This window comes from Protomyctophum bolini, assembly GCF_963924005.1.
Source record: "Protomyctophum bolini genome assembly, chromosome: 17".
Classification (NCBI taxonomy): Eukaryota; Metazoa; Chordata; class Actinopteri; order Myctophiformes; family Myctophidae; genus Protomyctophum; species Protomyctophum bolini.
Window position 1 is genome coordinate 14086609 of NC_137878.1, and position 26427 is coordinate 14113035.

At 44.4% G+C, this 26427-nt stretch overlaps 1 protein-coding gene across 1 annotated transcript; it reads right to left on the reverse strand.

Annotated features, from left to right (window-relative positions):
* Positions 1-858: 858 nt before the first annotated feature.
* LOC308331613 (voltage-dependent calcium channel gamma-7 subunit-like) lies at positions 859-25633 on the reverse strand (the record flags this gene model as incomplete). Its single annotated transcript, XM_080787098.1, has 5 exons — positions 859-1581; positions 4314-4459; positions 14927-15067; positions 19708-19797; positions 25438-25633. 5 exons carry the CDS (start codon positions 25631-25633, stop codon positions 859-861), a joined length of 1296 nt encoding a protein of 431 aa, XP_080643224.1.
* Positions 25634-26427: the final 794 nt, after the last annotated feature.

Below are 26427 nucleotides of genomic sequence, written 5' to 3' on the forward strand. Positions count from 1 at the left end.
TGGCCTACTTGACCATACTACAGTGCCACGCATACTGTATATCAAAAGTAGCAGATCCACAAGCTCGGAGCTTGTAGATCTGCTACTTCCACTATTTGAATCCAGAAAAGTAACAGTTTTGAATAAAGTCAAATAAAGGTCAAAATATATCGGCCAAACGGATATATTGGTCGGGCTCTACGTATGGCTACAGATCTAGTTGCAAGGACAAACATAAATACGTACATGATTTTCCTTCTTCTGTGCATGAACAATCATTGTTCTTATTTTCTTTAGTGAAGTTTGTTTACTATCGGTAAAGCACTTTGAACTGCATTCTGGTATGGTAACAAAGGTTCTATACAAAACATATATTTTCCCCCTCCCATCCCTGCGACTCATGGTGCAATCTACTGTGTGTGATTGAAACAACATTGCCTCTCAACTCCTCTGGTTTGCTAATCATCACATCCACTGTCACGCTCTCTCACGCTCTGTTCCCTGTGTGTTTAGAGTTTGTTAAAGTGTCTTTGTCTTCATCTCTGCAACAGCATCGATTACCATTAATCCCTCTTCTGCAAATCTGATTACCTTCCCCTCGCTCCTCCCTTGACCTCTTAAACATCCCCATTCTCTCTCTCCCTCCCTCGTCTCTACTTCCTCTTCCTTGTCCTCTTTCCCTCTCTCTGTGTGTGTGTGTGTGTGTGTGTGTGTGCGTGTGTGATTGCATGGCGCATCCACACCTTAACAAAACCCCCGTCCCTCCCTTGCCACCCACCCCATCCTTCTGTCCCCTTGCCTCTTTCCCTCCCTCTCTCCTCCCCGCCCTGTGCTGCTATGCTACATTTTACGCTAACCTAGCCTGGCCTAGTGCATAGCCTAGCACGGCGAGGCGTTCATGCCCATGTGTGTGGTGTGGTGGTGGTGCTGGTGGTGCGGGTAGCGAGGCGGAGGCACGTCCATGGGCAGGGACTGGCCGTGCGGAGGGTGAGGCCTGTTCGGGTGGGAGTGATGGTGTTGCTGCTGAGGCGGGAGCTCGTGCGCCTGCGAGTGCGAGTGTGTGAGCGGGTGGCGCTGGTGGTGGGCGTGCTGGCGAGGCAGGGTGGAGGAGGAGGCACCGGGGTGGAGTGGGTGCGGGTAGGCAGAGGACGCCGAGGACGCGGAGGAGGAGATGATGGCGCTAGCGCCGGCCACCGCAGGCAGCTGGTAGCTCGCCACGGAAGGCCCCGAGGAAGGGCCCGACGAGGGGCAGCGGGAGGGAGGCGCCGTAGCCCCTCCGCCCATCTTGGGATGGGTGCCGCCGCCGTGGGGAGGGGGCTGCGGGGCGGAGGAGGACGAGGACGAGGAGGAGGATCGGTGGGGAGCGGAGGTGGGGGGCGGCGGGGGCGTCTGGGTCAGCTGGATGGAGATGTCGGACGAGGCGTCGGACGGGCTGCGGCCGCGGCGGCTGCGGGGAGGCGGCCAAGAGTCCGGGTGCAGGTACTGGCCGCTGTAGTCGCTGCAGTCGGACATGCGGGGGCGGTAGAGAGCCGGGTGTGGCCGGTACAGCTCCTCCTCGGCGTAGCGCTTCATGAACAGGTAGACGGACATCACACCCGCACCCTGAAGGGGGGGGGGGGGGGGGGGGGGAGAGAGATGTAAATATTCGTAGTCGTGGGTTTTTGGGCTTGGATGTAAAATGTAGTTGTTTATTTGGGATTGTTTCCTCATGATGTTTTAAACGAGCTGGTTCCCAAACATTAGTGCTCAGGCAGGAAAAAGCGGAGGGGTGGAAAATAATGAGAAAGAAAGAGATAAAGAATGAGAAATGGAAATCTTGAGTGGAGCAGAGTATACGATAGGAGGTGTCTTTGGTTCCTGTGACACTAGGAGATGCTGTTGCCCTCGAGACTGCAATCTATTAACATCCATGAATATTGATGCTGGCAGGATGCTGACATCATACGTGTGTGGTTTTGAGAGAGAGAGAGAGAGAGCGAGAGAGCGAGAGAGAGACGTGGTTAATTGGCATTTATGTAGGCTCCAGTGGTGACGTGTGTGTGGAGATAGATGAAATAGTGGTTAGATGAGCTTATGTAGTCATTTGCTTTTAGTGGTTCTATAACTGTGTGTATCTGTTTGTTTGGTTTTGAACGGTTGATTTCCCACAAGGCTCCAAGTATGATGTTCCCCATTCTAAGATTGTTCACATTAAAATGTGGAATGACAATGAGGACGATGAGAGGAGAGGAGAGGAGATGCACAACGGCAAATCATTGTGTGAAATTCTCTCCTTCTCAGACCGATGGTCTGTTTTAGGATCTTTATCTTGCAAACAGTGGTTGAAAAAGTACTCCCTTTCTTTGCTTAAGTATCAAGACTGCAATATAGAAAGATTCTGTTACTGGCAATTGGCATCAAAATGTACTTAAAGTACCAGAAGTATAGAAAGTTTTCAAATGTAAAAATAATTCAAAAGGCCAAAAAGGTACTGAAGTGGGTAACAATATCAAAATCTAAAAAGTAACTAGTAACTATAACTAGTTATTAAAGTTTTCAAATAATTGTAGCAGAGTAAAAAGTACTATTTTAACTTTACTGTGTAGCCTACTTTATGAATTGAACACGTTGATAAAGTTCCCTGCTGCAGCTGACAAGCGCAACGCCAAATGCACCACATTAAAAATAGTAACAATGATGCAACACCCACAATTTGTGTGTGTTTATCTGGGCATACGGTAGTGACTAGTCAGTCAACATCACTAACTCCTTCACCACGTTCAAAACTCACCTTTTCAGACTTGCTTTCCCTTGCCTACATAAATCCCTACAGCCCACTTTGTTGGTTTACCTTTCCCATAGTCTCTAGTTTTTAACTAGTTTATTTTTCTAATAAAATATTTTTTATTCTTTTTGTCCTGTAAAATGACTTTGATAAGCGCTATATAAATCGTATATTATTATTATTATTATGAGCAGTGAATCATTTTCATTAATCGACAACGCTGTGCCTGCCTGCTCCATAAACTGACATCCATTTGCATACTGTTTACACTTACAGTGAGCCAATACAATATACTGTATACTTTGTGGAATGACGAATATTGTGACAATAGCCGTTCTACAAGTTCACATTGTGCCATGTAGCATCGGGAAATGTTTAGACATTTATATGTATTTTTGGGGAACTTTGAGGACTTTTTCCTTTTGAACCTTCATTGTATTCAGACAGAGAAGCAGCTTGCTAAGTGCATTAATCCATGTTTTATTCAGCAAAAGCTCCTGGCAGATTACAACTACTCCTTTCTTGGTTGAGTTGACCTGAGGATGTTTCTCTTAAAGGAGAATTCCATGCTAGAAGGCTTTCTTACCTTTCTTTGTAGTCATTACGTCCCCACCAAAGAGGTCCAGGCGTTTTTTTGTGCAAAAACTCCTTATTGGCTATTTCCACTACCATAAGCCCTCAATGAATTGCATTGAATTGAATGGGGCTATGGGGTGTTGTGCTTATTTCCATCGAAATAAGTATTAAAGTGTGCCGCTTGGGATATTATTTACATTATGAAGAGAGGATATATAAAAAATAAATAAAAGATTGAGCGATGGAAATAAGCGAATTAGCACCCCATAGCCCCATTCAATTCCCATTCAATTAAAATATCCAATAAGGAGCTTTTGCACAAAATAACACCTGGACCTCTTTGGTGGGGGCGTAACGACTACAAAGAAAGGTAAGAAAGCCTTTTAGTACGGAATTCTCCTTTAAGCGGTACATGGTCTGTTAAACAGCCTTCGCTCCAGTGCAGTCCCAAAGAAACATATTTGACCCATTAAAACATAATTTTAGATCTTTAGCTTTATATAGCAACATAGATTTATTTATGTTTTACTCTTAGGATTTAGTACAGTGGTTCTCAAAAATAGCACAATTACAAGCTCACAAAACTCACTTCATGTCACACGGCAAGCTTGTACATCTGCTATTTCTGAGCATTAAACAATAATAATTAAGTGTTTCTGAATTTCTGTGGGGGTTCCCAAACATATGCAAAATGCCAATCAACATATCAACATTTTGATACCAATACTTCTATACTTTTATTCAAGTACATTTTTAATTCCGGACTTTTACGTTCTACATTGTACTAGTATTGATACTTAAAAAAAAATCATTTATAGCTCATTTACTCATCAGAGTAAACCAAGTGTGAACGTAAGTCGATCGGATGAGCAGTTCTCCAGATCTACGAAGGAAGGACATAGACAGAAAATGTCCTGGAATGTATAGATACAGTAGCTACTTGCATGTGTGTTTACAGTATACATGGTATGTGTGCGTGTACTGCATACTGTACCTCTTTGAGTAGGAAGGAGGAAGCAGCGAAGGCAAAGGACCAGCCATAATGATAGTTGAAGAACGCCTCTGGTTCCCTCGGCCTGTTCATCACCTCATCGTTGATGCTCGAGATGTACAGCACCAGGCCCACAACCAGACTGAGACCTGAGAGAGGGAGAGAGGGAGAGAGAGAGGGAGAGAGGGGGAGAGGGAGAGAGAGAAGGGGAGAGGGAGAGAGGGAGAGAGAGAGGGAGAGAGGGGGAGAGGGAGAAGGGGAGAGGGAGAGAGGGGGAGAGGGAGAGAGAGAAGGGGAGAGGGAGAGAGGGGGAGAGAGAGAGGGGGGAGAGGGAGAGAATCTCGTTGATATCACATGTCTGTGTTTTGTGATACGAGTTGTACCCAGCATGCAATATAAGAAATATGGGAGAAACATTGTGCATTGCTTACAGTACATCATTATTGCATCATCCTTAACACGTGGTCTACTTAAGCAGACTGACGCATACTCTGCATCAAATTGTGCTTCATATAATGTGTTAATAGAGAGAAAGTGTGTACAGTATGGCTGTGGTTGTGTACTTTATGTTTGTGGTTTCTGGGTGACCTTATTCTAGTGAAAATAGGTTAAAGAGAAAACCCCTAATGAGTGGCCTGGCTGGGACCAGAGATAAACCGGGACACTGGCTTTAATACATACAGTATCCTATACAAGCACGCACGCGGACACACGTACACGCGTATACGTCATATACGCACGTAAACAATTTTGTGCATACAAGTACACATGTAAGCAATAGCTATAGCTATGTACATACCGAACACACCTGTCCACAGTCACACTACTTTGCTTTCTGTAAGCCAGCAGTTTTCTTTAACCACTTGAAACCCAGCATCCGTATTCTGTAAGCTCACGAGAGATTTGGTGTCAAGGGGGAAAAGCGGTTCAAATACAGGGGTAACTCAGGTCCAGTTTCAAGCCGGGGTCTTGAACATTTCCAGTCCAAGGACCCTCTAGGTGAGTGAGAGATCAAAGTCAACGCCCTGCTATTTGTCACACACGTTACTGCAGTGACATTCTTTCCTCCACATTGACCCATCTCTTGGAGCAATGAGCCGCAGCCGTGACGCGCTCGGGAATCATTTGTAGTTGATCTGATCCCCCAATCCAACCCTTGATGCTGAGTGCAATGCAGGGAGGCATTTTTACAGCATTTGGTATCCCCCCGGCCACCGACCTCCCAGTTTCAGGGCGGACGCTCTAACCACAAAGTCACTGTCTGGTGATGAAGAGATGAAGCAGGGACCCCCACTACATATTTAATTCATGTCAATGTGTGTTTTCAATAAGTAACTTTTCTTGTAACCACTGCACTCTGACATCTGAAGCGGCATCCTCTTAGATCAACATCATATAAAAAGGTACTGGGTCGCACATAAAAAAATAAACGTTTTGGCTATCCAGTCTTTTGAAAGTTAAAACTAACTCTTGCCACTGTATGCAACCCAGTACCCTTTACTATTATATAAAATAGTATGTATATAGACATTTAACCACTTAAACCCTCAGAGGGAGAGAGGGAGAGGGAGAAGTGTATAATTTAATCTATTTTGCTAAAGAGATGGAATAAAGTTGGAGGGTGATGGAATAAAAGTGTCATTCCAGTAAAGAACCACCCGATGGCAGCACTGCGCCTATTTTCCAACCAATACTACCAGACATGACTGAGCACAGCTCCCTGATCAAAAAGGTCTCTGTATTATCATTGCAAAACATGTTTGTAGGGTACAACCTTTGAAACAGTTTTTACATTGTGGCCTATAATGATGTGTTCAGTGTTTACTCGCACTGGCAGATACAAAGCTACAGTTTACCATAAATTTTCAATGGGAGCCAAAAAACATGAAGATAAAAAGCAACGCCTGACTTTTGTAGCTGCTACAAAAATCCAAATTGATCTGGCTTCATTTGCAGCTACAATGCAACACAACAACCAAGTGTTGTTCTGCCACTGGCCACACTCTTCTCAACCTGTCAGTTAACCTAGGACTTCCGGGTCAGAGGACAAATGAAAAAATAAAAAATCCAAGCCGGTTTAGTCTAATGTTACAGGATTTAAAACAAGCTTATAACTGCCAATAACTAAAGAACGGAACATTGCGGTGACACGTTTCCCACCCCCGGGGAAAGTAGAAACTCTCTTCTTTCCTTTGATATATTTAGTGTTATATAAACACAAAATATTCTGTGGGTCTTGAAAGATTAGTAAGAATGCTCAAAAAGGGGGCACGGTGGCACAGTCTGTAGCGCTGTCGCCTCACAGCTAGAAGGTCCTGGGTTCGATTCCCGCTGGGGACGCTGTGGGGCGTGCTCCCTCCTCCGCGTCATCAAGGTGGGGTTGGCGAAAGGGCCTTTCTGTGTGGAGTTTGCATGTTCGCCCCGTTTCTCCAGGGTATACTGTAGGTGCCCTCACAAAAAACATGCAGTAATCCTGGTCTTGGACTCCTCATGCATAGAAGGAGGCATAAGGTCAGTCCACTTTGGCAGAGGAAGTGCAGTGCCCAGGATTACATTAGATAATTGGCACTGGGTGAAAGAACTGGGTTGCAAAATCGTGGGATAAATAGTAGTTAAAAAAAAGAAAAAGAACGCTAAAAAATGCAGTGTGCGCAGATTGTTGTGCACTAAAAGTATTTCTGTCCGCCAGCTCCATGCTCTTTTAAGCACAGGTTTTGTATTCCTTTATAATTTTCCTTTATATAGTATACTCACGTGCTTTACTTTAGTAAAAAAGTATCAATACTACAATGAAAATAATATACTCTACTAAAAGTCCTGTATTCCCCATGGCATTCAAAATGTACTTGAGTAAAAGTACAAAAGTACTCATTGTGCAGAAAAAGTAGCCTACCCATTTCGCAAGTTCAACATTTTTGAAAATAGCACATCTACCAGCTCACAATGAGATTGGATATTTTCAAATGGCCGAAATAGTGCTTAAGTAGTTAAAGTATGTTTTGTAATGAGTAAAAGCTATAGTAAAAGTAACATAAAATACCTCAAATTCTTACAGTATAGTACATGTACTTAGGTACATTCCAGCACTTCACCAGCGACTCGGCGACTCGGCAACTGCTGCGTTGCTTTGTGTAGTCTTGTATCTCTTGCAGCTGGCAGTGTGGACGCAGCATTATAAGGGTAGTGCTAGCTAGAGGAAAGGTCATAGTGTCCACAAAATCAGTGGTGATTCATCACCCGGGAGCATAAAGGTACGCAGTAAAACTCCATGGCAATCCAGCCAGTGGTTTTCATGATATCGTCTCGCCACGTTTGTGTAATATTACTTGTAGTATTTCTATTTTCATGTGACATTGTTCATATTGACTCTCTATCAACTAAATGCAGACATAAGAAACTGCATAGAGTAATTATTATGTATTTTTTGAGCCATTTCACCGCCCAAGACACGCCTCCGCATGTACGCATGTGCGTGCGCGCACACACACACCAACCCATCAAAGAAAAGATGAAGATTATACAGACAGATGACAGCAATGCAAAAAAGATGATAAAATGACAGGTAGATAAAGAAAAAGAAAATGAGGATTTATTTTTGGCATTCTGCACTTTATTTCAGATAGTGTAGAGAGACAGGAAACCAAGGGCATAGACTAGAGAGAGGACAGGGAGATGTATTCTAAGTCATGTCCTCATGACTCACAAGGGGGAGCATATGGTCTGTGCCCTAACTGGCTGAGCCACCATGCAGGCACCCCATCAAAAAAGAAAAGAAAAGGCCATTTTAAGTGCTATGGCTATTTGTGGGGGGGGCTATTGATTCAAACCACACACACGTATACACACGCAGATAGAGACATGCACAACAACTTGAAACAAATGGACAAATGTGTGGACACTTGCAGGCACACAAACGCACGCGCAGACGCACGCACACGCACATGAGAACTGTCATGAACGGAGACCAAAGATGATGAATAATGATACAAGACAATGATCCCATGTTATTAGCAGCAGAAGAAACCATTGTAAGCACGGAGAAATAAATTGGTCCCATTGATTTCTGCAGGGAGCCATTCTTATTGTGTCAAAATACCAGACTCAGCGACAAGTTCTCTTATCTCTCCCCCCCCCCCACCCACACTTTTCCATTCTTCGAAACGAATGTTTTTAAACTCCATGTCTAAGAATACAATATTGTTGTAACGCGGTTCTATAAACATTGTTAGACTATCACACAGTATCACAGGCAACCAGAGATTTTAATTGGGGGCATGTGCCCTGTGTGTGTGTGTGTGTGTGTGTGTGTGTGTGTGTGTGTGTGTGTGTGTGTGTGTGTGTGTGTGTGTGTGTGAGAGATAATGAGAGCTTAGTGGCACCATGTCAAAGTGCCAAGTCAGCACAGGAGCACGCTAAGCTAGCATCTGTGGCTCAAATCTGTCCCCCGCAAATAGAACACACACACACGGTAAACAGGAAGGTGATGTCATTGTCTGTGTGTGTGCGTGCGACCGTGCGTGTGTGTGTGCTACAGTACATTTAGACAGAATCAGAGACACGGTGATGGCAACAGGCCAGGTCAATAGGAAGTCAGGCTGTCACACAAGCCTCTGGGTTACTTCAGTAACCTCAGTTTATTAACCAAATGGAGCGATGAGAATCGCTTATGGGGGTAGCGCCCTCTCATGGCGTGAACACAGAAGTCGTGCTTTTCACGTGACGTGGCGTGACCATTGATCCACCCACGAGGTGATATAAATCACTGCCACGGCTTATCACTTAATTCCTAGACAACCAGCTTCTTCTGCCTTTGTTAAGCAAGAAGGGTAGTAAGGATGATTCTCAATCGCTCCAATCGGTTAATTTTATTTAACATCATTCCGTTCCCACCATCCGCCCAGTAGTCTCTCGTAGACCTTATCGGAAGAACAGACAGACCTGACCGACTTAGTGCTCTAGTGTCAATGACCACCTCAGTTGCCCTAAAGGTGACAGTGACTGTCACCATGTAACAGTCATTACTAACGACTTTCCGGTTGGCCAGACAGTTGGAACAGTTTTGCAACACAAAGTAACACCTGTTCAAGGAGGGAGAGCGAACCTAGTTGTAGCAAAACAAAGCCGGAGCTAAGTCTGGCTAGCGGGAGCTAGCTGTTGTTGTTAGCGGACAGCTAATTAATGAGCACCAGTATGACTATGAGTACCAGTAGGGGTGCTGTTGTGCCAGAAACAGAGAGAGAGAGAGAGACTGCTTCACTGTTGCCTGCTAATGAGAGAGAGAGAGAGAGAGAGAGAGAGAGAGAGAGAGAGAGAGGAGGGGAGTTGCACCACTCAGTTCACACAGGTGTGATTTTATTCTGCAGGTGAGTTAGCTACCTATGCTAAGCATTTACGTTCACATGCGTACATGTGTTCGTGCGCAGGGACACCGCTGACTATTTCTATTGTTTGTGCCACCTGTGAGCAGGGGTCATCGCCATGTTGGCTTGTGGTCGACATTTTTTGTCAACATTCCATTTTTGCCACGGACATACAACATGAGTAGACGATAATATTACCAGAAGCACAGTATATAGATAGCCCTGAATGACCATAACAGGTCTGTAACTCTGAGTGGTCAAATGGAACCAAATGCACCTGTAAGGGTCCATTTCACATTTCGTTCCAACATTCAGAGTTAAGGGGGTCTGTTGACTAGCTTTTGATCGCCTCACTTCCTTTCTTTCTTTCTACCTCTCAGCCTTGAGTCCATTCTCCTGTGACATGCTATGAATGCTGAACCCTGCCTGGACCCTTGAGCCGAGCCTGCCCAGATGGCAGCCAGGACAATGAGGCTGGTCGGTGCCGTTGATACTCTGAGGAAAGTATTGGCCAGCCAGCCAGATGTGCAGTATGGAGGATGGATCACTGGAGATCTCTCTATCCATGGGTTCCAAACGTTTGACCCTGGCATCACTTAAACAACTGAGGAAGTCCAGTAGAAGACAGCTCAAGGTAGACATTTTTTTATTTTTTCTTCTTTGCTGCTGCTGCTGCTGCTTGTGTTGTATACTGTCATGTGTGTACTGTGTATACTAGTGTGATTCAAGCTGGTGTACTATTGCTAGTCATTTTGGGACCCAATCTGGGTGGCATTGGAATTGAATGCTGATGTGAATCTACAGTATTTGAGTTGTAACAGGGAACAGTATAATATACAGTATAATATAGTGAACAAGAGCCACATACACATATTATGTGTATGTGGCTCTTGATCACTTCAATAATCCTATGAGTGAATGTGCTATTTCCTTTTGGTTCGAGCTCAATGTTTTGGGCTTTGACATAACAGTCAACAATTCAAAATGTTAATTTTCAATATTGAAGACTGATAAACAGTAGGTTATGTGTGGGGTGTTGTTGTGTTGTGGTTGCTGAGATTCATTGTGAATTATTGTGACAGGATGGCTGTATTGGTTTATGACTGGCATGGTGGCAAAGAATGTCTAATAGGCCTTGTCTTTCTTTCTTTCTTTCTTTCTTTCTGTGTCACGTTTGGTCCAAGGAAAAATACTTGCATAGTTGATGCATTCAAATGTGGCTGTATCCAACAAAAATGTTGGGCCCTATAGATTTTTGAGTGGTGCAACTACTCCAAGAAACAGCAATGTCCTAACCTACCTATGTGACTATGTCTTAACCTATGTGTTAACCTATGTTTAGAGTACCAGTAGGGACAAAAGTTGCGCTGTTGTGCCAGAAACAGAGAGAGAGAGAGAGAGAGAGAGAGAGAGAGAGAGAGAGATAGTGTTGCACTGTTACCTGCTAATTACAGAGAGAGAGAGAGAGAGAGAGAGAGAGAGGCAGGGGGAGAAAGGAGACGGGAGTTGTACCACTCAGTTCACACGGGTGTGATTTTTTATTTAGTGTAGCCTACATAATTATGAATGTCATGAATGTAGCCTGTGTGATTAGTGAGTAACAAGGAAAAAAAACAACGTAATCTTAATCCATGTAATGGTGGCACCCCCACCACATGTGCCAGGTAGGTCTATAATGGACCCTCCCGACACAATAGTGGTGGAGCGGTCTTGATATCGGAAGGTCGCTAGTTCGTATCCCCGGACCGGCACGTTAAAATTACCTCCGCTGAAGTGCCCTTGAGCAAGGCATTGAACCCCTACCATGAAATGTTCTATGAGCAGGGCCTGGCTGTAAACAAGTTCTTGAGCTTAGTCCAGTTACCCTGGTTAAACATGGTAACTTTGCTTTGCTTTGCCACATGAAGCCAATATCTGCATCGAGCCACACAGGGTGGATCGTAAGATTCACATGATTACATCTCCTTGTTTGTTTGCACCCTTCTCCTTACCCTTAGCATCAGTTCACTGAGCTCTGCAGTGTCGACAGTAGAGCTAACAACTGTCGATACTCTCAAGGTCCTTGAAAGTGTGGAAGGCAGAAATTCAGGAGTCCCGAGTTTGGTGTTGGCTATAGAATGCACTCTCGCATCGCATCACAGCATTTGTTTGCATTTTTATGAGTTTGGTACGACCTTGGCCGGTGGAAATGTGCTGAATACATTTGAGTTTGAGTTTTTCATTTCAGCCCTTATTCGACGGAACGTTTCACCAAAATTGTTTGTCACACATGCATTCATAATTTCATCCAAAATTCAAATTTATTTTTGTTTTTACAGATACATTTTGAGTTCCATTAGAGCTTCGCTGTGTCACTCCATTGGAGAAGTACATTGAAACAACTCATTATATCTGTAATTTGATAAATAATGAGATTGTTTTGGCTGTCCAGCCTGCCTCAGCTGGCAACATTTACCCCCTGACGGTTCAGTTCTAGTATAATGCCTTTAATCAGAACAAAGCTTCACTGAGCTAAATGCAAACTGCTCTCCACACTCGTCAGATGAAACACAATTTCCCCCCGCGTGCCTGTAGCAACGCAATCAGGTCAGCGGAGCCCTGTAGCTCGCACGTTGGAAAGCAATTATTTGGAATTAAATTCTGTTCACTTTTTACAGCCGTCAGCAAGAGCAAGGTAAAGTCATTTTAGGAACAGATACGGAAACCGCGAGGAAATCTGCAAATCTGTTCGTGACTTCACAGCGGTGGGAGCAAAATCAGACAAAAGGATAAAAAGTAAATTCCAAACAACAGCACAACGGCTATACCACCCAGCTCTATACCACCCAGCTCTCAGCAACTTTCATTTAACTCTGTATCGTTGCTCTCTTATCTCCATACTTTTTGTGTTTTTAGGAAAATTGCCATACTTGATCATACAGGGACTGTACATTAGTCCGACATCCCGTTACTACGTGGCCAGTTAAAGGAGAATTCCATACTAAAAGGCTTTCTTACCTTTCTTTGTAGTTGTTACGTCCCCATCAAAGAGGTCCAGGTGTTATTTTGTGCAAAAGCTCCTTATTGGCTATTTCCCCTACCATAAGCCCTAAATGAATTGCATTGAATTGAATGGGATGTATGGGGTGTTGTGCTAATTTGCTTATTTCCATCGCTCAAAATTATAATTTCTTTGTATATATCCTCTCTTCATAATGTAAATAATAACCCAAGCGGCACACTTTACTACTTATTTCGATGGAAATAAGCGAATTAGCACAACACCCCATACATCCCATTCAATTCAATGCAATTCATTTAGGGCTTACACCTGGACCTCTTTGATGGGGACGTAACAACTACAAAGAAAGGTAAGAAAGCCTTTTAGTATGGAATTCTCCTTTAAGACTCACACCATGGCTTCTACCGATTATTATCGCTTCACGCCGTGTTTCAAGCTTGTAGATCTGCTACTTTTGATGCTTTTGAATTAGAATCCTGAAAAGTAACAGTTTCTGCCCGACAGTACATTCATTGTAATTTCGAATTAGGTTCTTTGCAGTTCCGCATAAACCACAAATAGGCCATACATTTACATAATTCAGCAGAGGGGGTTTTGTCATCACAGTCCAAGTAGGTACTCTCACAACTAATTACTTTATGTGTAACACTCTCCTTGCTATCTCCATACACTGCAATGCAACAGAAAATAGTTAAACACACACTCACGCACACACGCGCCCACGCATATACATACACGCACACACACGGCACAGACATACAAGTCAATGTTCTCTTTGTAATTATTTCAGTATAACGAAAGAAAAACTGTTTGCTATTTGTGATCACTTCTAGAACTTTTTTTATTTCTTTTTTTGGAGAATGGTAAGCGTCACTGGGGTGCAGTCAGCACTTTGCAGCGGGTCAGGACTCAGAATGTGATCCAATTCAACTGGAAAAAAAGAGGTGTAGTCCGGCAGCCGAAAGGCTTCTTTTGTTTAAAGTGGGAAATTTGATATATAGTATTTTTTATTGGCCTAAAATATTGTCTATATACATACATTCATGAATCCACTTGCTGACCGGCTGTTAGTACTGGGCAATCTTTTTATAGGGGTTTCTTGTGACCCTAACGTGCCAATCTACATTGACACGTTGTGAGCTTGTAGACTGGCCATTTTAACTATTCAAAAATGTTTTACAAAATAGTAAAAGGCAAAGAAGTTTAGAGATAAGGGGTTTAGCGGTGACGAAAATGGAGCCCTAGGTGTACTGTAGACTGAAAAAGTACGCACCAAGTAAAGTGCAAGTGACATTGATACATTCCAAATATTATCAAAGTATTCTGAGGCACCCCTGGACTTGTCAAGACACCCTAGGGGTGCCACGGCACCCACTTTGAGAAACCCTGGTCTATGGTACGAATTCATAATTCCATTACCTTTTCTGGGACATTTCAACTTTTTGCATGAATGCCTTCAGACATTTTCAAAAGTCAAACTGGGAAATGTATTCAGACAGTATAACTGTAAGCCACAGCAATACGCCGCAGGGCATGGGGAGTCGCAAATTAATGAATCTCCCTCTCCTCCCCCGACATTCTGCTCCAACATGGCCACAGTGAGCATAGTGGAAAATCAATCAGAAGTAATTTCACACGTATGATTATGTTAAAAAAAAAAAAACAGAGCGATACAGTTGTTGATGAGTCTAGCCTAGGGGAGAAACGGGGTGAGGCAGTTACATATTCTCATCTTATATTCAAGGATGACAACTGCATTTACCTAGAGTACGTGGGTGACTCAGGGTGCAAAACTATACTGTACGAGTATGGATGTTCTACAAATCGAGGGGTCGCACCAGGCCCCCAGAAGGGCTGGCCAATGTTGAAGCTGCCAATACTGCCCTACTGCCCTAAATATATAGAGGCACTTCTGGCAGAAATCACGGGTGCTTCAAACTGAGCAACTTCCATTGAAATGAATAGCTGGGGGCGGGGCTATCCGCTCTCTAGTTCATAATGTACTCTATGGGTCGCAGAATGACAAGAGTGAGTTAATTTTTTTTATTTCTTCTCCGTGTCTGTACGTGTCTGCGCGGTGATAACAAAAAGTTTATCTACTGTTCTACAAATTGAAGCATATTACTAAGTCTACTAAGAATAGGGGTTGTCAGTCTGTCCAAAACTTTGGTGACAAAACAAAAATGCCTTGGGAAAAACTACTGGTTGGATTTCCATGGAACTTTCGATGGAATGTGCTGTGCAGCATGAGTTACCTGACAGGATGAAGAATATTCCGGAGATAAAGGCGAGGATGGTGCGCTGGGGCCGAATGTGTCCGATATTACTGATGACGAAGGCTGTGAAGACGAAGAGCAGCGACACCATGGGGAAGGGCGTGGCCGTCCTCACCATCTCTGGACAGAGGATGAGGAAGAGAGAGGTGAAGGGAGGAAGGCATTTCACTTTGAACTCGACACACTTTCAACACACTCTCACTCGCCACAATGCACATTGTGACGTCTTGGGACAAAATAATGTGACCAAACGTCAAACGTTTGCCCGGAAGGGGGTGCCCTTGCCGTGCAGACTGCAGAATGTCAAGAATTGTGTACTTTTATTCCTAGTGTTTCCGGTCTGCTCTTGTTGCTACATGTCTTGCCTCTGCAATTGTATTTCACCTGTGTCTTGTTTAGTCTCAGCCAATCATGTGTTGATTGTAGTTATGTTTTACCCGTGTCTATTTAGTCTCTGTGTATTTAAACCTCCCAATTCAGTGTTCCCTTGCCAGTTTATAGTTGTTCTCATGGTGTGTCCTGCCCTTCTATGTCCTGCTTTATTGCCAGCTTGTATCGAGTGTTTGATAATAAAGGTAGTTGTAGTTTCAGGAGTAGAGACCACCCTCTGCTTAAGGCCTATTCATAGTCTGGATTTTCGGTGGTGAGCTGACCACCGTGACCACCGCGAAATAACGTTGAGCGGAGGTGAGTAAAAACAGTGAGAAGGGCTGGAGCGGTGGCGGTGGTTTGCTCTTCACCGCGGCTCGTGACGTCATGTTGTTGTTCGGTGGTCACCCCACCACCGAAAATCCAGACTATGTATGAGCCTTTAGCTGTCACTCTGTTCTCAACCCGCCTTCACTCAACGGCAACTCCCCATTCACAATCACCTGTATCCACTACACCTGCCTCCTCTCACCACAGCCAATCCCTGATGCATTCACCACAGTATAAATGCAGGTACCAGGTCTCCGTGTATGTCGTGTGTATATTGGAAATACATTTTTATTAGAGACGGGTGACATAATAAGACATGAGGCCAATTCGGCAAATCATTTCAGTCGGGTGGAGTAATCAAAACGGTTGGACATTTCAGGATTCAACTTAAAAAATAGCAAAAGTATCAGCTAGACAAGCTTGAAACCCTGCGCATTTGAGCTTGCGGATCTGCTACTTTTGATGCGTTTGATGCTGTATTATGATCAAGAAGGGCGTTTATTTAAGAAAAAAGTTTGAATATGGAGTTAAGAGGTTTCTGCCCACAAAATGCCTTCTCCTATATATATATATATACCTGAGGTGCGTTATCCGGCGCCAGATACCATCCTGGAATTTATACCCTCGCCGTATTGTTCGTGTTGCTTCCTGAGCTAACGAACCTTCTCTGTCCGACTGAAACAGGTGGTACTGGCTTACAGTTTACCAGTAGCAGGAGCAGGATCTGCCTGACCTGACCTGACTCACGCTTATCTGACTCGTGCTTATCAGTCATTCATTAGAATACGCTCAGGCTCTCCTTCAGTCTCTTGAGCAGGCCTCCAACTGTGTTGGTCTTTATCTCAACGAGACGAAAACTGAATACGTAAACATATGCAAATCCAACAATAACCACATTATAAAAACACTTAACGACAATGGTCAGTTGGTGGTGTTTGTGAGGTATTATGATGATACCAGTGATAATGGTCAGTTGGTGGTGTTTGAGAGGTATTATGATGATACCAGTGATAATGGTCAGTTGGTGGTGTTTGTGAGGTATTATGATGATACCAGTGATAATGGTCAGTTGGTGGTTTGTGAGGTATTATGATGATACCAGTGATAATGGTCAGTTGGTGGTTTGTGAGGTATTATGATGAGGGTATGAGGCAAAGAGGGAGTTTATTTAGGGAGTATACATTTTTTTCTCCCAGTTCCAATATTGCGATATATATCGTATCGTGAGGTACCCATATCGTCCTACCTCTAATATCTTCCCAAACGGACTTTCAAACTAGGAAGGGTATGGCCTGGTCAGCCTGCAATGACATGCATAAGATCTGGTCATCCCAGCTTAGTAAGATGTTAAAACTAAGTAAAGATATTTAGGACGACTGTTGAGCCGATTATACGAGAAGAGAATCGGTTGGATGGCACTTATACCCGCCTTCTAATGAGAGCGCAAAATCTGTCTTGGAAGAGCCACCCATCGACTAATCTAATATACGACAACCTTCCCTGTATTTCTTCACTAGTCCGATCCAGAAGAACACAGCTTGCCAGCCACTGCTACAGAGCTGACAATGAGGTTATATCTTCCCTTCTTCTCTGGAGTCCTGCAGCCTCAGGGCGGACCAGAGGTAGAAAGATGACGTTCCCTGATGTCATCGCTAGGGACACACATTCCAGTAGGCAGGAACTGGGGGTGGCAATGAAGGGCCGGTGCTTCAGTAGGCAGGAACTGGGGGTGGCAATGAAGGACTGGGAAGTCTGGCGTAGCATTGTGGAATCCATGATCTATATATATATATATAAAATGCTTTCACAGTTTCAATGGGTTAACCTTTAATCTATTCAAAGAGAAGCAAATTTGCTAAGTGGCAAGTGTACGAATCCATGTTTTATTCAGTAAAAGCTCCTGGCACTGGCAGATCAACTGTTCCGTCATGGCTGAGTCGACCGGACTCAGAGGATGTTTCTTAAACAGTGCAAGGAAGATAAAATGGCATTTCCCTCCAGTGCGGTCCCAAAGAAACATTATACTGCACCCTGCTCAAGTGCTCAGATGCTTGAGTTCCAAAGGAATTCATAGTGTTCGTGTCAACATTATGAATCATTGTAAGAGTCGCAGTATACCAGGAGACTGCAGTTCTGCACAATATACTGTGACCAAAGGAAGTTTGAATCTACCAAATGTCTACATTGTTAGTGGTTGAACAATATTTACACATTATAACTTGCATAGTTAGTTCTCTATAATTGTATTAAAAACAATGTACGATTCCAAAACAAACTACGGAACTACGGAATATATACATTACAGGGGGGGGGGGGGTCTGAATTCATGGAGAGTTTTTTTGTTCCTTTTTTATCGCATTTCTAAGCCAATCATTTGATTACCGGCGGAGTAATGCAGGCTTGTGTTCTTGTTTGTTGGAGGTCAGAAGTCCGGTGATGCAGGGATGTTGGTCCTGTGATATTCCACCTTTTCCTGAAGGCAGTTAACACTCCTTTTCCACCGATGGTGGCATTCAAACCTACTTCTGTCTTGGGTTGGAACTTGGAATCCTTTAGTTTTTAAACGATTTCCGTTTCCCTCTGAACTGTCCAATTCCTTAGAAGTTTGTTTAACGATTATTATAGGACCCTTAGAAGTCTGGAACTCTGAGTGTACAAATAGAACCAAATGAACCCATTATGGATCCATAAAACTGGTTCTTGAAACGGTTCCAAATGTGATGGAACCAATTCCTCCGGTTCCTCAAGGCTGGATCTGGTTCCTCCGGTTCTGCTCACAACCCTATATTCGCCTTGATGGCAGCTTCTAACATCAGACGCTGTAAGAGGCAAAGGTTAAGACCCTGGCTGGTCAGCAACATCCAAGAGCTGCAATATGCAGATAACTGCGCACTCTTTGCCTACAACCCAGCTGCCATGCTGCATGAACTGGGTATCATGTCTTCTTTTTACCACTCACGATTTACCCCCCCAAAAAAAAAAAAAACTGAAATCATCATTCAACAGAGGTCTCCAAGCCTGTCCTTCCAGTATCCTTCCAGAAGTCAGCATCGACAGCAACCCTGAAGGTTGTGCAGCGGGTTTTGCTACCTTGGCAGTATATTAACATCCACGTGGATAATCGATGATGACAACCAGGCACGCATCAAGCTAGCCTCCTCTGCCTTTGGTAGACCTTGTGTCTTTGAAAAAAACATTTAAGAACACCAACGCTGTCGCTGTCCACAGGGCTGCGTGCGTGCGTGCGTGCATGCGTGCGTGCTGCTTTATGGGTCATAAGCTGGGACTAACTTGATGCATTTGACATCAAAGGACTCCAGCACATCAATCATTGGCATCACCTGGCTTGGCAGGACTGAGTTTCCCATGCCGCCCAACGCACTCCACTAGCTCCATGGAGTCCATTAGAATGGAGGCACGACCCCAGTGCAGAGGACAGTCTGGTGGGTGGGTCTGCCTGGATGCTTGGCTGCCATTTACCGCCACTAAAACCTTTAAGATTTTAACGATTCTGATTTCCTCTTAACGGCACAATTCCCTAACGGTTCCCTTTAGCAATTCCTATACAGGGTTCCAAAAATCCAAATGGACTATGGATGTCTATAACGTTTTTTTGCAACCCATTTTTTCACCCAGTGTCTTATCTACAGTAATGTAATCCTGGGCGCTACACTTCCTCTGCCAATTGGGTGCAGCGGACTGACCTCATGCTTCCTTCTATGCATGAGGAGTCCAAGCTGCTTCTTTTCACCTGACAGGGGAGAGTTTCCCCGGACGGACGTAGCGCGTAGACCAGTTGGGGTCACACACCTTTACTTGAGGAGAGTGTGGCACCAGCGAAGACTCCGCCCAGGCCTCACATGGCCCAGTGCTGGCGAGATATGTATGTGGTCCTGCAAATGGGCTTCATCGCAATCTACAGTGGCATCGACACCAGCACTGATAGACACTAACAAACCTATTCATCACAGTGCGGATATTATGCTGTGTCACCTTCATTAATTGTGTGTGTGTGTGTGTGTGTGTGTGTGTGTGTGTGTGTGTGTACGCGCTGTTCTCACTGAGTATGTTGGCGGTGTTCTCTGTGGTGATCTCAATTTCCGCTTCTGTCGAGAAATACTCGGACGCCACACACCTCCCGTTCTCTGCACCTGAGGGGACGAGAGAGTAAGAGAGAGATTTATTAAATAACTTTATAAAAAAACAAATTAATGCACTAGTGAAATTATAAATATATTATACAACATATAAACCTACCACTAATCAAAATAGACATACAACTAACCAATTGAAAACTAACCAGAACAACTGCAACATCAGACTACTCTATTCAAACCATAAGAAAGAGAGAGAGAGAGAGAGATAGAGAGAGGGGGGGGGGGGGTGGTGGTGGTGGTGGAATGTAATAACAAAGACAGATGGGCTAATTAAGAAAGGTATTTCTATTTAATTAAACACGAAGCAAGCTTTGAATTAACCATTTAAACCCTCCGTGGACTGGATTCCCCCAGAGCTCTATACTTGGTCCGCTCCCCTCCTCTAAACCAAATCTCGTCACCGAAAATAGCCGATATATATAAAGCTTACAATGTCTCGCCACACCTCGAGGGCCATCGCAGAGTCAGTGATAAAGAGTAAAACAGAGGAAGAGTAGAGATGGACAGTGACAGGGAGACTGAGAGAGCAACCAGGCCCCCCAGGGCGGGTGGGAGAGAAACGACAGAGACAGATTGCAGGAAAGGGAAAGATGGAGATAAACGCGTGAGATATAGTCCAAGACAGGCAGAGACTGAGAGCGAGGGGGAAGGTGGGACAGATAAACATAGACACGAGAGAAAAAAGAGAGTCAAAGAGAGCCAGACAGAGAGACAAAGACATTAAGTTTAGACTTCCCATTAACCTCAATGAAGGTGACACTGTACACAGCCAATCCTGGCACCTGATGTATACTTAGTTGCATGCATGCCACGTGTCTCGCCACTGAAAATAGCCGATGCAAGCGCACAGAGCGTCGTGCCGTGACGGGTCGTGAGCTTGTAGAGTGGCTGTATTTGCTGCGAGACATGATGCGTAACTAAACAGAAATCAGTGTGAAAATGCACCCATGAGGTCCTTGGTGTCCATTTCATTTCAGGACTTTGCTGTGAATGACGAGACATTAGCACATTCTCTCCTACAATAAAAGAAAAGGACAGAGGCTTCAAATGCTATTTGACACTACTATGACAGTGAAGGACGCTCACACACACACACACACACACACACACACACACTGAAGCTGTACAGTAGGAAACGTAATAGCATAAATATGAGGAAAAGAAAATAAATCAACGGGAGAAACACAAGCACGGTTAAAAAAACAGTGACGGAGGAGAAGGAGACAGGCGAGAACAGACAGATTCACAAAACAGACAGACAGACATTTATATCCGATAACATATAAAATGGGATGACATGCATGTTGACAAGGATGGCATCTTAACCAATATGGGTATGCAACTATGAATCGGCTGAGGAAGGTCTAGGGCTAGTGGGCTACATGAAATGATATTATATCATTTATCTTCAATGTGCTGGCAGTTTTTACTGTGTGTTGGCCATGCTATTAAACTTTAACTGGTAGTGCGGAAGTTCTTTTTCATTTCATTTTATTTCTGAAAACCTTCCGAAAGAATTCAACTCATTGTTCTAAATTGCTCCAAATTATAGGGAACATCACAAATCTAGAAGTTCACAATGCATCGCATTGCAACGTGTTGTGTGAGCTTTTCCCTATAATTGAAAAATGGCATGGGAGATTCATTTATTGCTGCAGGTCGCATTTACTATGAAATTGTGCAGTCAGTCAGTTGTTTGGTTGGTTGGTCACCCCAGGCATGACCTTGTGACATCACATGACATCATCAGGGATGGAGATCCTTGATGTCATCAATATTAAGTACATATATGGGAATGCCCATATATGGAGATCCCTGATGTCATCAATATTGGCCAGCAACTGTACATCTGATCTGACCTCAAACCCTTTGAACTCCATATATGGAGCTGACCTGTTCTGACATTCCATATGTTGATCCTTCCCCATCCATCCTTCCTCTTCGACGTCTCCCTTTTGACTGATACCTGTCCATTTAAACTCTAGACGGGCCCGCCCCAAAGTTATTAGTGCAGCCGCGCCCGGCAGCCGGCGAAAACTAGAGTTCTCAACTGGCCCGAAAATGAAGGCCCGGCCCTACCTGAGCCCTCATCAAACCCTGTACACTCAATACACTGCCCCCACTGCCACACTAGAGTTCTATTACCTGAGCCCTCATCAAACCCTGTACACTCAATACACTGCCCCCACTGCCACACTAGAGTTCTATTACCTGAGCCCTCATCAAACCCTGTACACTCAATACACTGCCCCCACTGCCAAACTAGAGTTCTATTACCTGAGCCCTCATCAAACCCTGTACACTCAATACACTGCCCCCACTGCCACACTAGAGTTCTATTACCTGAGCCCTCATCAAACCCTGTACACTCAATACACTGCCCCCACTGCCAAACTAGAGTTCTATTACCTGAGCCCTCATCAAACCCTGTACACTCAATACACTGCCCCCGCTGCCACACTAGAGTTCTATTGTGGCAGCAATTTTTCTTTTCTCGACACAATTTTGGCGGGCCTTGCGGCGTCGCAGATTTTACACTTGATTGCATGAGCGCAACACCCGAGCCAACCAAACATAACACTTATTGTCTTTTAGTTCTACTGTATCTCTTCTCTCCCTAACATTTTAGTCAAAATTGTCGAAATTGTATTGTATCGAAGTATATTATTTTAGTGTATTTAGTCAGAGTTTTAGACATCATAGCTTAGCTTTTATTTAGTTTTCGTCAGTAAAAAGGGTAGTCCACAAAATTGTTAATTTGTCAGCTTTAGTCGACAAAACACACATTTTCTCTCTCCCTAGCTTCCATGCAAACATAATCTCTCTCTTATCTCTCACCCTCTCTCTCTCACCCGACACACACACTCGCGCACACATGCAAAGTATTCAGAGAGAACAGTTGTTCCAGATGCCACCAGCATCGCCTGCCCTTTCACCCGCTGTATCAGCCTGTCAGACAGTAGTAGGAAGCATGGCTGCCCTCCCAGGAGCTCATCGCATCATCATCGCTACTACAAAGACCAGAGTTGTTCCGCGCGTGTGTGTGTGTGTGTGTGTGTGCGCACGTGTGCGTGCAATGGGGTGGGTGGGGGGGGGGGGGGGGGGGTGTTAGGAGGGGGGTGTCTGTGATTTATGCAAATGATGAAACAACCTGCAGAGAAGTGAGAGACGAATTAACCACTTAAAGGGATATTTCACTTTCAAACATGTTTGAGGCCATTTTATCTCAGGCTCATTTTATCTCAGACAGTTTTTTAAGTTGCTTGATTCCGTATTTAATAGACATTTGAATTAATTGAATCAGACCCTGCCTGTACAAACCCATTGTAACTTCAAACTCCATCAAAAACAATAATAATTTCCCCCCAAAGATATAAGAAATAGATTGAAAATCACACGGCCCCCTCACACATTAGGACATTATAAGTCACCAGAACCAAGGATGGGTGTTTTCAATGAATCTATCTACTGTATCATGATTAAAATGGTGTTCAAAGTTACAATGTGTTTGTATAGGAAGCGTGCATGTTTGCAACCACTATAGACAGCTATGTGTGTGGCTGTGTCCATGCGGGTCTGTCCCTGTGTTCCTGGCTGTGTCCATGCGGGTCTGTCCCTGTGTTCCTGGCTGTGTCCATGGGTCTGTCCCTGTGTTCCTGGCTGTGTCCATGGGTCTGTCCCTGTGTTCCTGGCTGTGTCCATGGGTCTGTCCCTGTGTTCCTGGCTGTGTCCATGGGTCTGTCCCTGTGTTCCTGGCTGTGTCCATGTGGGTCTGTCCCTGTGTCCCTGCTGTGTCCCTGGCTCTGTCCCTGTGTCCCTGGCTGTGTCCATGGGTCTGTTCCTGTGTCCCTGGCTCTGTCCCTGTGTCCCTGCTGTGTCCCTGGCTCTGTCCCTGTGTCCCTGGCTGTGTCCATGGGTCTGTTCCTGTGTCCCTGGCTCTGTCCCTGTGTCCCTGGCTGTGTCCATGGGTCTGTTCCTGTGTCCCTGGCTGTGTCCCTGTGTCCCTGGCTGTGTTCCTGGCTGTGTCCCTGGCTCTGTCCCTGTGTCCCTGACTGTGTCCATGGGTCTGTCCCTGTGTCCCTGGCTGTGTCCCTGGGTCTGTCCCCGTGTCCCTGGGTCTGTCCCTGTGTCCCTGGCTGTGTCCCTGGCTGTGTCCATGGGTCTGTCCCTGTGTCCCTGGCTGTGTCCCTGGGTCTGTCCCTGTGTCCCTGGGTCTGTCCCTGTGTCCCTGGCTGTGTCCGACCACGAAAATAGAGTTATAGCGTGTGTTCACCTGCACCAAAGTGTCACTGTTGCACAGCCTAACACACAGACACACACATGCCAGGGAGGAGGGCTAGTACAGTACAGTACAGTACAGTACAGTACAGTACAGTACAGTACAGTACAGTACAGTACAGCACAGTACAGTACAGTACAGTTAGATGATAAGAGCGCCCCTCACTTCACACGGGTGTGATGTTTTTAATCAAATATCTAAATACTGATTCAAGTTTGAGTAAATGTCAATGTTAGAATGACCCCAAACATGTTTGAATGTGACACATTCCTTGTAGCACTTACTCAACGAGGTTACATTTTGTACACTCTATAGGTATTCCGTGAATGCTGGATTATTTATAGGTATTCTTAGGATGTATTCCTCCTGAGATCATTTCACATCATGTGCTCTGGTGGTCACTCTGTCAGGGCACCTCCCCCTGCTGGTTGCATTTTAAAACTACAAGTAACCTAAGCTACTTTTTTTATTTCAAGGACCCCCAATTTGCTATGCATTAGGCCACAGAGCTCCATTAGATTTTTTTGAGCGGACTGGCCACTCTAATAATCCACAGCTTTGCCTCTGTCTGTCCGTTTGAGCACGAAATGTCCATGACGTCATGTTGTTGACATCATCAGACGTTATCATTGTGATGAAAGGCACCGCGCACTTCACACGAGTGTGATTATTTCTAGTCGTTGGGGACCCAATCTACAGTATAACATCCTTAGTGTTAGACTGCTAACAAATGGACCCTTATGGATCCATTTGGTTCCATTTGTACACTGCAAATAAAACATTTGATAAGAGCTAGTAGCCGACTAGTTGGACTCCTACTGTATTGTGCCGAATATAAGACAACTCTGACTATAAGACGACCACCATTTTTCAAGATCAATTTGTGGAAAAAGAACATTGAATGTCAAATAGTCTAGTCCCCGATTCAAATACAACCCTGTTTTTTGGGATATTTCCATTGGGAAAAAAAAACGTCTTATGTTTATGTGCAAGAGCCTTAATGCGCATTTACAGGGCTGGATGGAAACGCACCTAATGTCATACATATGAACACAACATGGAGACTTGACATTCAGTAAGGGGCGCCTGTCAAATGTCAATGTCTTGCAGCGAGTTGAGAAAACAGGCTTGAAAGGTTCACTTCTGTGGTCTCTAACATTACACCTAGCTACATGTTTAAGCATTTTTTTCATATACATGTCGATTTCAGCTCTGACACTTATGTCAGACATGCTCTATGTGAAGAGTCTGCCTGTGCTATTAACTCATGAGACGAAAATCTACAGTACAAGCTGAATATAGCACCCCTCAAATAAAGAAAAAAAAGGGAAGGTGAAGGTGGTCTGGTGACTGACCTGCCACGAAGCAGACCCTCCACAGGCCGGCGTGCAGCGACATCTTGACCTCCATGGTCTGGTTCTGCTGCAGCACGATGCCTTCCTCCATCAACAGCCAGTAGTCGGTGGACACGGCCACGCCCACCAGCAGCAGCCCGCACGCCCCGAAGACTGAGGAGAGCAGCGTCAGAGCCCGGGTGCTGAACGAACTCATCTGTTGAAGAGAATCACACTTTAATAAAGGAGAGTCTGGGTGCTGAACGAACTCATCTGTTGAAGAGAATCACACTTTAATAAAGGAGAGTCTGGGTGCTGAACGAACTCATCTGTTGAAGAGAATCACACTTTAATAAAGGAGAGTCTGGGTGCTGAACGAACTCATCTGTTGAAGAGAATCACACTTTAATAAAGGAGAGTCTGGGTGCTGAACAAACTCATCTGTTGAAGAGAAACACACTTTAATAAAGGAGAGTCTGGGTGCTGAACGAACTCATCTGTTGAAGAGAATCACACTTTAATAGAGGAGAGTCTGGGTGCTGAACGAACTCATCTGTTGAAGAGAAACAACACACTTTAATAGAGGAGAGTCTGGGTGCTGAACGAACTCATCTGTTGAAGAGAATCACACTTTAATAGAGGAGAGTCTGGGTGCTGAACGAACTCATCTGTTGAAGAGAAACAACACACTTTAATAGAGGAGAGTCTGGGTGCTGAACGAACTCATCTGTTGAAGAGAATCACACTTTAATAAAGGAGAGCCCGGGTGCTGAACGAACTCATCTGTTGAAGAACAATACACTTTAATAAAGGAGAGTCTGGGTGCTGAATGAACTCATCTGTTGAAGAACAATACACTTTAATAGAGGAGAGTTGAATTTACCCGCATTAGAGGCCGATTCAAAAAATGTCTTCTAAAACGTTTTTTTTATATATTGTTGGTACTGAAAATGTACTACTACTGTACCAAGGTGTTCGAAGATGTTCTGTTATTGTATTTTACGGTCATCC